Source organism: Mytilus edulis, chromosome 11 (assembly GCF_963676685.1).
Source record: "Mytilus edulis chromosome 11, xbMytEdul2.2, whole genome shotgun sequence".
Classification (NCBI taxonomy): domain Eukaryota; kingdom Metazoa; phylum Mollusca; class Bivalvia; order Mytilida; family Mytilidae; genus Mytilus; species Mytilus edulis.
The window spans coordinates 34984968-34998868 of record NC_092354.1 but is presented as its reverse complement, the minus strand read 5'-3'; the positions used below and the strand labels follow the sequence as shown (position 1 = coordinate 34998868).

Sequence of the window (13901 nt, the reverse complement as noted above, 5' to 3'; positions counted from 1 at the left end):
ATGCTATTTAAATAAAATAAAAACATAATTGACGGTTGAAATATTGAGATATTCAATTCTTTAAATGTATTTTGATGAAGTAAGGTTTGCTGTATGTTCACGCATATTGTTATTTTCTTTTACAGATACCTCATGTCTTGTCCAAAGGAAGTTTTGTTTACATCATCGATGTACAAGATACCCATTCAGAGGAAATGAAGATTGGTTTGGATAGAATATTTACTGTTATTGACCAAAAGCATGAGGATGGGATCCAATACATATTTAATGAAGATGCAAGAATAGTATTTAATGTCTATCATGATGATTATTATCTGGAAAAGAAACAACAGTTCGGTGATGATGACAACAGACGGGGAGTTCTTTCCAAAAGTCTTGGCTATATAATTAGATTAGCAGGTATCATAACAGCAATCAACAACGCTGTAACAGTAGTGAAAGGTAATACTTACTATTTTGTATTGTGTATAGATAATATTTTAAATTTACTGGAAGATAATGCTGTCTCTTTAAAACTAATAATGGACCATCAGTCACAAGCGTACGTATAATACGCATACGTACGTTTAAAAAAGAAGATTTGGTGTAATTGCCAATGAGACAACTCTCCAAAAGAGACCAAATGACACAGAAATTAACAACTACAGGTAACCGTACGGCCTTCGAAAAAAGTTTACCTACATTGCATACACAAAGTTTCATATCAGAAGTCAGTGGCACACAGTACATTTATCTCATCATTAACCATCATTTCAAAGAAATTGATTTTAGTGAAATTATTGGCTATAGGAGATAGTATCATCTTCAAAATTCTTTCTGAATGTGCTGCAACAGTGAGGAAGTCCTTGGAAGGTCTGGACTATTAAACTGCTGAAGGCGTTAGGGCTTTTCAGGACATACAGAACTTTTTAGAGGAACTGCGACGAACTTGGGAGTTATCAGCGGAAGTATTAAGGCGTCATATTGATGTCCTTCTAGAGTACACCCCAATAGTGACTGACGTATAGCAATATGCTCACTTAGTTTTCTTCCGACCAGCAGTAAAACGCTTCACAACAGTACTGAAGTTCAATACTAGTTGGCTCATGAGGCGTTGACGGACTTTATTATATTTTTATCAAGTTTTCCTCGTAAATGTATTCTTGTAGGACACAACATAAAAAGTTTTGATACTCTTGTTTTGTGTAATCAATTGCGTATTTATAAAATGTGGAATGCATTTTGTTCGCTTGTTTGTGCTTTCTGTGATACGTAAGATTTATTCAAGTGTTGTTCCTGGAATGTCTTCATACATTTAAACCTCCAACGTTTGCTCGAGATTTTTATATCGTTTGTGAACATAAACCTATGGGTACCATTTGATATATAAGGTTAGATCAAATTATGTTGTATCAAGAGAAGTGCCAGGATGTCGTCTCCTGTTTACATTTTTCAAAATGTCAAATGAAAAGAAGAGAAAGCCGCATTAGACAGAAAGTGAGCTCAATTCTCTAACTGAGAATAATGGATTTTCTCTTTAAGAAGAATTCCAATTTAAAAAAAAATGTATTAATAGTCAGAAAATATCATGTTTAAAATATAAGATAGTACAAAAAAACATGTTTTGTCTTCATTGTAAACAATATCTTGATTTAACTTGATTTGAGCTTTGTGTTGTTGCAAGATGCAACAGGGCAGGAGAGATAGGGGTTACAGTCTAAAACAGCCTCTTTAACTCCACTTGGCATTCTTGATTCAATGCCAACATCTGTTTGATCTTCTATCTCATCCTCAGAGACATTGTCATCATCAGAAGTGAATACCTAAAAGCATATGTTATATATTTATAGTGAAGTTGTAACCTTATGAACTAATGACTTCATGTTTCAGTGAAACCCTAGTTAGTTAAGATTGCCTGGGTTGCAATGCTTATCATTTTAAAAGCAAAAATGAAGTTTCATCATTATCTTCAAAAGATATTGATGCTTAATATCTTTATCACCTTTTTAATTTCTCCAGATTAAATAAAATATAATGCATATATAAAATAAATAGCAATGGCAATTAACTAGTTTAATTTCGGCGCCATTTGGTCTTTTGTCATCCTTATGGAGAGTTGTCTCATTTGCAATCATACCACATCTTTTTAAAGTATTTGATATAAAACTATAGAACATCATAAGATAGATGTCTTAATTTTCTTAGATTTGTTATATTTTCACCCTGTCTTGTTTTTGTCTGCCTTTCCCGACAATACTGGAGGTATTCGTCTCCATTTGTGTCAACTTTTAATGATATATCACCCCAACATAAATTATAATGTTCAGTTACTCCTCTCAAACCAAAATGGTAATTGTTATTAATGTATACTGCGTTTGTAAGTGAGCGAGGGCTATTGGACCCCATAACGTTTTTCATGTAAAATTTGTTGAGATCGTCATCTGTCAAAGGGTCTGCAGCATTGGGTTTATTACCAAGACCAAGTGATTTTAAGTTTTTAAATTTTGCGCTCAGAGTCTGACGACTTTTGTGGAACTCATCATCAGTTATAATATTACATCCATACTCATTATCCTTTAAATGTCGGCTAATGCTCTGCTGTATTGACTTAAGAGATGATGGTTCATATTCAAAAGTACCATTTGTTTGTTTTTCCTTTGTGGCGCTAAGAAAGAAAAAACTAAGAAATCTGTCCAACTCTTGTGGTGGTATTTGTTCAATGTTTCTTTTTTCATCATGTTTTTACTTTAAGAACAATTGGAGAATTTTCAAATCAGACTTTGTTTTCTTTGAAGTATTTTTATTAAGTTGCTCTTGAAGGAAGGAGTTTATATCAGCATCTGTTACATCTCTGAAACGGTCACTCTCTGATGCTTTTGCTAAGGATGTTGTTCCAGTTTGATCACTGTCAGTTTTAGTGTTCTTGTCTTCTTTTGCATTTTCCTTTTGTTTTTCATTTGTGGCATTTCGATTTAGAATTAAACGGTCACTCTCTGAAGCTTTTGCTGAAGATGTTATGCCAAAAGATGCAGTTTGATCACTGTCAGTTTTAGTGTTCTTGTCTACTTTTGCATTTTCCTGTTGTTTTTCATTTGTGGCACTTTGTTTTTGAAATTTGTCAACATTTACAGGGAGGTATTTATATCTAGTGCTTGAACTTGGTTTTGAAAAGTCCCAGTAACTGCATGAAGGGCTGTCCATTTCACTTAATAATGTATTCGTGTCTGAATTGTCTCCCGATTCCCATGATTCACTATCACTCTCTGTATCAGTGGCCATTTTGTGTGTTTGTTTTGTTTTGTTTTGTTTCAGCAGACGGAATAAGTGCTTTAGACTAGTCAGGAAAAGGGGGTTTGAGCTCTGATAGAACTTTGCATAATTTAATGTAAAATGTTTTATCTTTGCTGTGATTAAACACAAGTGCATTTAAACAATTAAAGTTAAATTTGTCATTGGTTTTGCTGTGAATAATTGGTTTATACTATAAATATAGTTTTAATTGTTAAATTTTCTACCAAGAGTTCATGTAAGTACACAGAGTTCAATTTAAAAAAAGTAGTCCCGGCCGACGTTATTTAGAATCCGGTGGGACAGGTTTTTACTATTGCTTATTCAATAATAAAAGGTAAATTTGGCAACATGAAAATTGCACAATGCAAAAAATGTTATGCAAGGGTAATTTATTTGTGCAAATCATCATTGTAAGTTACATGCTATCATTACAATGATGGAATAAATGTTGGGAGAATTTGTTGATATTTCCACCTCAAGTTGATAATGTTTCCCCAGAGCACGCGCTATCGTGATACGAGTTTTACGGATACGTTGAGGAAACAGATATAGCCGTAGGGAAGGATGATAATAGTAAGATACTCAGAGTGTAAAGGACAATTGGTTTGGTCGATTAGAAATTTATTAGAATATTGCTCTAGGAAAAATTATCGATAAAAAATAAGATATCAAAAAGATCGAAGTGTTTTAAAATAATGGTTTAGCTTTTATAAGATTTTGATCTAATGTACAACAATTTGATTCTTTTCAAACAATATTGGTGGCCCCTAAAATGGCCGTTTTGCAATCAGTAAGACTATCTTCTGACGGCTCTACCAAGTCTCTTGTTGGTTTCAATGCCCCTGGTTTTCATAATGGCTGCTTTGATGGCAAAGTAGTATTTTGTCATACCAAAGTGAGTATACGTATACGTAGATGGTCTCTCGTCCAAGAGTTTCCCTTGCCAGTAGCCGAATGCGATTATTGATCAAGTCTCTTATTTGGTTGTAGGATTCTGAAGCTATTTTGATGGGGGTCTTTCTAGGAAGAATGTTACAGATAACTACTCTTTCAACACCTGCTTCATTCAACGTATCAAGGATGCGCTATAGCAGTCTCGTGTAATTAGACTCTTTAAAGTTTCTTGAATCATTATCGTTGCCACCTATCGTTAGAACAACGGCAAATGGTGATGTTCTCTGTTCTCTATAGATTTGGCGTAAACTACTGGCATACTGCTGTACCTGGTGAAGGGTCGACATCTTACGGCCATCCAACGTCCCGACGCATTCTGTACTGGATGGTAGAGCAAAATATCTGTGAAATTGTGTTGTCCCGAATTTGCTGCGATGTTCCAATTGTAAAATTTAATATTTTTATCATTATACTTTCCGCTAAGGGTGACTGGGGTATAGAAATATGGTCACTTGGTCTTCTCCCGACCGGCAGTAAAACGCTTGCTGAAGTGGGGCGTCCGTTTGGCTGTGCGGGATGTATCAAGTTTGCAGTCACGTCCGTCAGAAGGGGACGTTAAATCCGATGCCTCGTGTAAAGAGAGTGCCACGCTTTTTGCACGTTAAGAACCCTTGCAACAACCCTTTGAGGGGTCCGTAGGTGGCCTGTTGCAAGGCAAAATTCCTGTCCCTATCCAATATACCCTCATTTTCCAGTGGCAGTCCAAATTTCCCCGACCATCATCCTAGAGGGCCTCTATTACAACAACCTACCTATTGTATTTATTGTGAACTTGTTCTCGTCCTGAATATGCATGAAATATTTGCCACTGGACGTTAAGCAACCAACAATCAATCAATCAATCCGCTAAGATTTTTCTATTAGATGAAACATAACTTACATTTATTGCTCTGAATCGAAGCCACCAGCTATCAATTGGTTAATACAAAAATTAGGGCAGATCAAATTTTCGTCTACTTATTGATTGGTCAATCAATTTTGTTTTGTTTTTCGTATTGTTTACCCTTTTTTAATGGGAAAATGTTTTGGTTTATAATTTAGACTTACAGATCCGAGGTCGTACGGACAATGCCAATTACCTCCCTTTTTATGATGAAGGTTTTTGTATTGCACGGTTTTAATATCAAATAACATAAATATTACAACAGTCTGTACTCTCAAGTCATGTCCGACCTAACTAAAAAAATCAGGTAATGCACATAACAATAATTTATTATCTATTAAGATCTATAATACTCGTCGTCTCAAAGTTTGGTATGGTGCCTACTATATATATAAACCTCAGATCTATGTACGACCTCACATATATGCCCCATCATGACGGCAATCGCTAATCTATGTCCATAACAAATTATTCGGCCTCAAGTCTGTGGCCGATTTTTAATCATGACGTCATTCGCAAATTTATGTCCCTTAAAATTTGGTATTATTGCCAATGAGACAACTCTCCACAAGATACAAAATGACACATGCACTTACAACTATAGGTACCCGTACGGCCTTCAACAATGAGCAAAGTCCATACCGCAATATGGAAATTGATTCCGCTTTCTGAATACTTTTGGGTTTTTTAGTCCATTCTCTTCAAGTGGGTTTCCTATGCGAGAATATGTTCGCTTGAATGATCAAACGTACCAATTTAAAACTTGAACCTAGGGAAACGCATCAGTTCTAAGAGCACAACTCTTTTATAAATATGATTCTTTATATTGCAATGATCGCAAATATATTGTTTAACATGAGTAAATTCGATTTATAACTTATAACAGATTTAAAAATAAGATTTTTTTAATATAGTTTATAAAACAAATCTATGACATAGTTCACTTCCTTTACATAAACACATGGATCTGATTGTTAATTTTCACAAAAAAGAAGATAACTATTTTAACATTTTCTATGTGTTTACGTGTACATTATTTTCTTTCAGGACACATAATTAGTAAGAGAAGTAGAAGAAGCGATCATATATTTTCGTTTGCAATAGCATGTATATGCTTCTTGCAACTAAAGTATTCATTCATAAAAGAGAACAAGATATTTAGTTTGTTTTCTTGTCAAACAATTTATTATTATCAGTTACCAAACATACTAATTGAGAAAAGAAAGAAAAAAACATGAAGAATTTACAAAGAAAAAGAAAGAAATATTTTTTTTATTTTAACTATCCTTATCGACTTGTTTGTAAGAATATAAAGTTGGCGGTTAGTGAATATTTCTTGTTTCGTGCAATATGTGATGTAAGGTTTTCATGTAAAAATTGAAAAAAAAATGTTTGTCTTTTTCCGTATCAATTAATGCCATTTAATCAAACAAAAGATCCGCTTATATTAAATGAAATGGATTTGAAGTATCTGCGAACAGTAGTTCAATCATTAAAAAAGATTCCTGTAATATAGATTATCAATGTAGAGTCGATCATCATCGGGGTAAAAAGTAGGAACAAAACATTGGAGAAAGACAGGGTTATTCAGTTTGTATACAAAATAATAATAGTTATGAAGGTTATCAGGATTATAAATATTTCAAACTCTTTCAAAAGAAACACATGGTTTCCCACAAAACCTCGAATGAATGAAGATACAATTGAAAAAGAATATTGTATCTTTGTCATAAAGAAAGTGGCTGTTATTTGGGGGTAAACAAAATGTGTATTATAGTCACATAAAAGTATTTTTCCTGCTATAAAAAAGAAAGTAGCATCATACATTAAAAAGAATGTCAAAACAGAATAAAAAGAAGAGAACATTCGTATCAGAAATCAAACCTGTGTTAATGTAGATCGTTTCTGCTAACAATCGACCTGTTTTAACGAGAACTGATTGGTGTGAAAAACACAATTGTAGATCATATATATATGCATTATCGTTTTATTTTATTATATATTAATATATTTTATAAGTTGTTTTTAACTTATGGTTTGAATATATATAGAGTAAAGAGTAATACATTTCAGATCCAGAATTAAAATGATATTTACCAGGACATCATTAGAGGTATCGGTAATGAAGACCTATTTGATACTGTTGGTAAGAGCCAATCAATTGAGCATGAGAGCCAAGGAATTGAGCCCGAGAGCCCAGCAGTTTTTCAAAAACCAGTCAAATTATGCATTCATTTATAAATAACCTATATTATTGTTTTCTCCAAGGTTCATCTATCAGAGTGTTGCTAAGTCATAGATTATCGCTTAACTTATGCCCTTAATGACCCTTTGCGTCCTGAGTTTTCAAAAAGATGTCATCACAACCACACGTATGTATGTGTTTCCTGTGAGCAGTTGATATAATCTTAACCATGTTAAGCTTAGTAAAGCTATCAATCCTATTACTGAAACTGAAATTGACAGTGAATTATTCCACATAAAACTTACTAAGCGAAAAAGACTTATAACAAGCAAGTTGTTTATGGTTTTAAGAACGTATTCAGAAGACAGTTTATCAGGAGGATAACAAGTTAGAAAGAGTATGAAGAATATAATTCTGCAGTCGATGTTTTACAGGACATTCATGAAAGTTTTCAACCAAGGAGTAAATAAAGGGGGAAGATAGAAACACAGCCAAAAATGTAAAAGGGTATATCCTTGCAAGAGTCCAGATGGAAATGGCAAAATGCAATGAACAACTACCAAAAACTTCAAGGATCTTAATCGTCCACATAGTAAAAAAGGCATGTTCAACCAGATGGCTGTAATTTAACGCAGCAGTTCAGGGATGTTATGATGACTTCCTAGCAATAATGCACAGCTTATCATTGCTTGAGAAAGAAGTTGTTGCCACGGGCCTTTTAAAGAAGATGATAAATGTCAGATTTGTCACCACCACCTTCATTCTGAAAGAAATCTTGCCAATTCTTGCAAAACTGAGAAAAACCTTTCAAGCTGGAACAATCAATTATGCATGTATTCAACCTTGCATCCAGGAAGCTAAAGACGCACTAATAGACAGTAATTTGACAGAAAAAGTGAAAACAGCAATTATCAAAGAAACCGGAGATATTGAGAGACTTGGATTTTTAGAGTTTAACCCACTGAGGCTCAGTTAAAGGAAGCAACAGGAAAGATTGCCCAGTATGTTGAAGCCTTAATAAACAACTTGGATGAAAGATTTGGTGAGGCAGTACCAATTTTGGCTGCTTTTAGTGTGTTTGATCCTTGTCTCCTTCCAGATAAAATAGAACCAGCCTTTAAGCATTAAGGAGATAAGAAGATTGATGATTTGGGCTCACACTTTTTAGCTGGAGATGAGGAGGCAAAGAATGAACCTTCGGCTGAATGGATGAGCTTTCGTTCCTCTTTTACAGCAATTACCACGTATTTTACCTTTGATAGTATAACTGAACTAGAGCGGCAATGCTGGATGTTACCACTGTGTGCCACTGATTTCTTTCTGTCATAAAATTAATGTAAAGGAATGTTTCTCTATTAAGATTGTACATTACAACTTTAGTGAAGAACAGTCTGGCAAAGATATATGCGATGCAAAACATCTCACTGCAAGATGTATATATTGAAGGTATGTTTATGATATCTTGTTAAAATATCTTTAATAATCGAGGCAAAATTGCATTTCAACATGTTTGTTATGATAATGAATACTGCAATTGTTTTAGTATTATGGACATGCTTCACATTTTAATTTTAATAATAATAATTTTATGACTTCAGACTTAATGTTCCTTCAAATTACAAAATATCATTTATTAGCTATAAGATTTTGTATGAAAACCAGTGAGACACTACTCCATATTAGACACAACTTGTAAAAGTGAACTATCCATGTTAATAAGGACCAAAGTACGGTCTTTAACAAGGAGCCTTTGCTCACTCTGAACAGCATGCAATGAAAGTCCCCATAAATTACTAGTGTAACACTACTGCAAAACGGAAACACAGCAGTATAAGTAATGCAAAACAATAAACACTCATGAACCACTCCATCAAATGGCAACTACTGAACATCAGAATATATATATGTAGGACTCTAAAAGTGCGATGGTATGTCATTTTAAGAACACGCTTAAGCCTGATGAATCAATACGCTAAAGTGCGTTTTTCCGCGAAAGTGCATTTATTAGCGAAAGTATTAATGTTCGGAACGTTAACTATCTTTATGACATTATAAGCCGTTTATATAAACAAACAAAAAATAGAAGTGCCGTTGAAAAGAATAAAAGAAAGAAAAGAGAAACAAATGATACGAATCCGGAACATTTTTGGTAGGTTTTAAAAGAGATAAATTTAATTTGTAAAAAGAACTTTGATGACAACAGCTGGGGTGCTAAAAAAAAAGAGCAGCTAAGTTAACAAATGAGTGGGACAAGTGTAAGAAAATTTTTGGCCAACTTTCTATATGATGATGATACCTAAGCATTGTACCACAAAAGTACTAAGATCGGAGACAATCACAAAATAGTTTTACCCAAAGAAGATATGATAGCTGAAATTAATGCTAACCATAAAAGTGACGCTGTGTATGAAACACTTAGAACGTCATATTTTCCCGTAGTTCGGGAAAATACCAGATTTCTGTCCAAGCAACATGTAAATGTTCCCAATGCCTAGCAGCTGTCGAACTACCAAAAACACAAATAACCAAGACCTATACCAGCTACCTATTCAAATAGTAGGTTGGAAATGGATCTGAAAAAAATGCCCCCATGAAAAGTTTATAACTATACATGCAGCATAGTTGACTGTTAAAGCCGTGAATGTGAGAACTTATAAATACTATAGATGCAAACAGCATGAACTATCTCGTATCACATTTTTTCATAAATTATTTTTTGATCTTTTTCTATTGATAGGGATATTCCTGTAGGGTTATTTCACCTTATTCCACTAGGCCTAGCTTATCATTTGATATTAAAAGACTGTGATTTAACTATTAGACAGTACTGTACTTACCAACATGTCTTGCCATCTGGAAGCTTTGTATCCAGGCAGTAAATTTCATGATATGTTGACAGTCAAGGAAAAGACTTTCAAAAAGAATATGTAAGTTTTCTATTTCTTTTTTGAAAGATATGTTTAGGGGAGATGTTGTCGGGTGTCTCTTCGATTGATGTTTACTTCACACATATTTGTAGGTACACACAAATAGCTGTTTCTAGTAAAATTTAAAAAAAAAAAGTCTATGGCAAGCCGTTTTGCTATTTATGCTTACTTCAAGATATAATATATATAGTATATAAAAAGGCGATATCTTATATAATATAGAATATATCTTATATAATCTGTAGGATATCTTATACACTATAACTTAGATATAAAAGAGGGACGAAAGATACCAAAGGGACAGCCAAACTCAAAAATCTAAAACAAACTGACAACGCCAAGGCTAAAAATGAAAAAGACAAACAGAAAAACAATAGTACACATGACACAACATAGAAAACTAAAAAATAAACAACACGAACCCCACCAAACACTAGGGTTGATCTCAGGTGATCCGGAAGGGAAAGCTGATCCTGCTCCACATGTGGCACCCGTCGTGTTGCGTATGTGATTTCAAATCCGGTAAATAGTCTAATTCAGTAGGTCACATTCATGAAAGGGAAGGGGATTGTAGTTACGACGTAATGAACATATCCGATATCATTTGTGAAACGGTTATTTCATAACGATCAACCAACTCGTGATGGCGTCCGTAAAATTTACGAAGGGATGATTCCAACTTCACCATTTGGAACTCTTGATTTAATAGCTTCCTTGTGAGCAGTAGCCCTCTATCAAGAAAATCATGATAGGAAATGCAAGCACGGGAATATTGTATCAATTGGGAGATATATACCCCGTGTGCAGGTGCTGCTGGAACGTTGCTACTTAGAAATGAAAAGTTCACAATTGGAAAGCTGAAATCATCTCTTTTGTCGTAAAGTTTTGTTTTCAACCAACCCTCTCATATTAAATACTTTGAGATAAAAGAAAAGCAACAGAAGAACAAAATGTAAGATAATGATCATCCCATCTGGAATCCAAAGAAAAAAAAACACGGAACAAGACAACACATGACATGGGTTATATGTGAATTGAATAATGCCAATGCCGAAAGAGATGCTCTTTCAAAAAACTGAAGTACCAGATTAATCAACATCATGGTTCCTAAATTGCTGAAGTTATCATTGAAGACGAGGAAACAGTTGAAATGGAGCCATTTAAAGCCCCAGTCACATCACGATCAAATATTGTGAGGTCACGGTATGAACTATTATGTATCCAAGACTAAATTCTCACAAACAGTCAAACTAAAACATGAACTGAAGGACGTGATAGCTATAATTAGTATAAAATTTTAACATCATAGTTCATAAGCTTTTCATTGTCAACTACTTGCCACAAAGACCAAATACAAAACAATTTCGAATCCTTTAAATAAACGTACTATTTGAATATTGTGTTTATATTTCTTAAAACTAGTTGAATAGTATTGCGATATAAATGTACTTATAATTTTATGTTTTAGGTGGTCGCAAAGGCACTGTCACTCTACAGAACATACTTAAGTTTGTGACGTGGGCAGATAAGGAGCCAGTCCTTGGATGTGCAATTAAGCCTTCTATTTATCTTGCCTTTCCTGTGACATCATATTTCCAAACATCAAACACATGCATTTACAAGTTAAACTTATTTATTGCAGAGAATTGGGATGACATGCCCACAACTGAAATACTATTTGGGCTAATTGGTTATTCGTTCTCAAATAACTACTTTGGTTGGCAGTGAAATAATTTACAAATAAAAAGTATTCAATACAATTTTAATGTAATAATATTTGTTTGTTTTTTAAATGTGCATGCAGTTGAGTTTCATATTATACCATATACATTTTTAGGCAAAACTTCGATACCTTTCACATGTATCAGCCTCCAAAATTAATTAAATCATATTTACGTTTTATATAATTTAATGAATAATTTCCTGAAATAAATAAAATTGTAAACAACAAAAAGTTGTAACACTCATTCTCGACTTTCACGTCTCTGCTCATTTTCGTTAACTGAAGTTCAATTAGTGTCTTCTTCAAAACTATTCATTACGAAGATCAATAGTTCTCAATTATTTAATGTTTTCAACTTTCTATTTGTTTGGCTTTAAGAATAGTTTGATGTGAGCGTCACTGATGAGTCTTATGTAGCCATTATAATTCTGTTACCTTTTATACTTAAACAAAATTTATGTTTTGAAGACTATTTAAGAACATCAAACTTTACTTAAAGGAAATTAATAACAAAACTTAGAATTAGTGACCATAATTTAAAAGAGGGACGAAAGATACCAAAGGGACAGTCAAACTCATAAATCTAAAACAAACTGACAACGCCATGGCTAAAAATAAAAAAGACAAACAGAAAAACAATAGTACACACGACACAACATAGAAAACTAAAGAATAAACAACACGAACCCATTAAATGTAGAAAAATGCAGACATACTAATATTCCTAGAGAGCAGAGATTATACAATTGTTTACTGTAAATTTGAATACTTTATTGATAATTGTATTTGATGTTACCTTAATTCGGTCATATGATCAATACAATTTTTCAATTTGTATTGATAATTGTATCTAAAATAAACTTGAACCAACCAAACTTTTATTAAAAACATATTTTTTAAGAAAATTTGAACCATTTTAGATAATTCAGTAAGATGTTACATCATATCGAATAATTTTTGAAAATCACACACCTTTAAATACACTACCAACATGATTAATTGACTTTAAAGAACATTAGTTTATATATAGTACACAATTCATCCCATATTTTACCACCTGGTTTGATCAAAAAAAAAATATAAAATCTGTGTTTAGTACTTGTAAGAATTCTTTAATCAATATTTCTAGACTGTTTGAGAAGACCCAGTAATCCTCACTGGCAGCTCGATGAGCTTCAAACTTTTCATTTTTATTAACTTATTCCTTTGCCACCTATTTTTGACTTACAAGTTGGAATTCCATCTAACTGACTTAAATATTCATAATCATTTGACACACTAGACTGTTTTGGAGATATAAGCTGTATTGTTGTTATTGTTATTGTACGATTACTGTCCTTGGCCCAATCATGATCGGAATAAGAAATTTTTATCCACGATTTACTTGGTCTTTGAACAACTTCAACGTCTGTATGGACCAAAGCTTTGTTGTTTCTTGCGACTGCTGCGCAATCATGTATTATATAGTTAACATTTTCAGTTGCATAGTGGCTATTTAGGGAGGGGTGTTTTTGACCATCACGTGTTGATTTTTTAAGAATAATTCAAGGCTTTATAACACGGCCTACATGGTGCCTCTTTGCTTAGTTTGTTTTAGATCTAAAGTTTTCTGTATAAGTGTAAGCGGTAGATAGTTTTAGTGGGATTCCAAATAACTGGTTGAGAATAGAAACACAACGAGGCATATCAATCAAGGATTGTTTTTCCATAAATAAATGTTTAAATATTATATACGTTTATTGATTGATTGTTGGTTGCTTAACGTCCAGTGGCAAATATTTCATGCATATTCAGGACGAGAACAAGTTAACAATAAATACAATAGGTAGGTTGATACAGTAGAGGTCATCTGGGATGATGGTCGGAGAAATTTGGACTGCCACCGAAAAAGGAGGGTATATTGGATAGGGGCAGAAATTTTGCCTTGCAACAGGCCACCTACGGACCCCTCAAAGAGTT

At 33.5% G+C, this 13901-nt stretch overlaps 1 protein-coding gene across 1 annotated transcript; it reads right to left on the bottom strand.

The window, feature by feature from the left end:
• Positions 1–1631: 1631 nt before the first annotated feature.
• On the bottom strand, positions 1632–3258 carry LOC139494215 (uncharacterized). The gene is made up of 3 exons (XM_071282388.1): positions 2726–3258; positions 2350–2644; positions 1632–1802 (listed from the first exon to the last, which is right to left on the bottom strand). The coding sequence occupies exons 1-3, from the start codon at positions 3256–3258 to the stop codon at positions 1632–1634; spliced, it is 999 nt and encodes a 332-aa protein (XP_071138489.1).
• Between the last annotated feature and the right edge of the window lie 10643 nt (positions 3259–13901).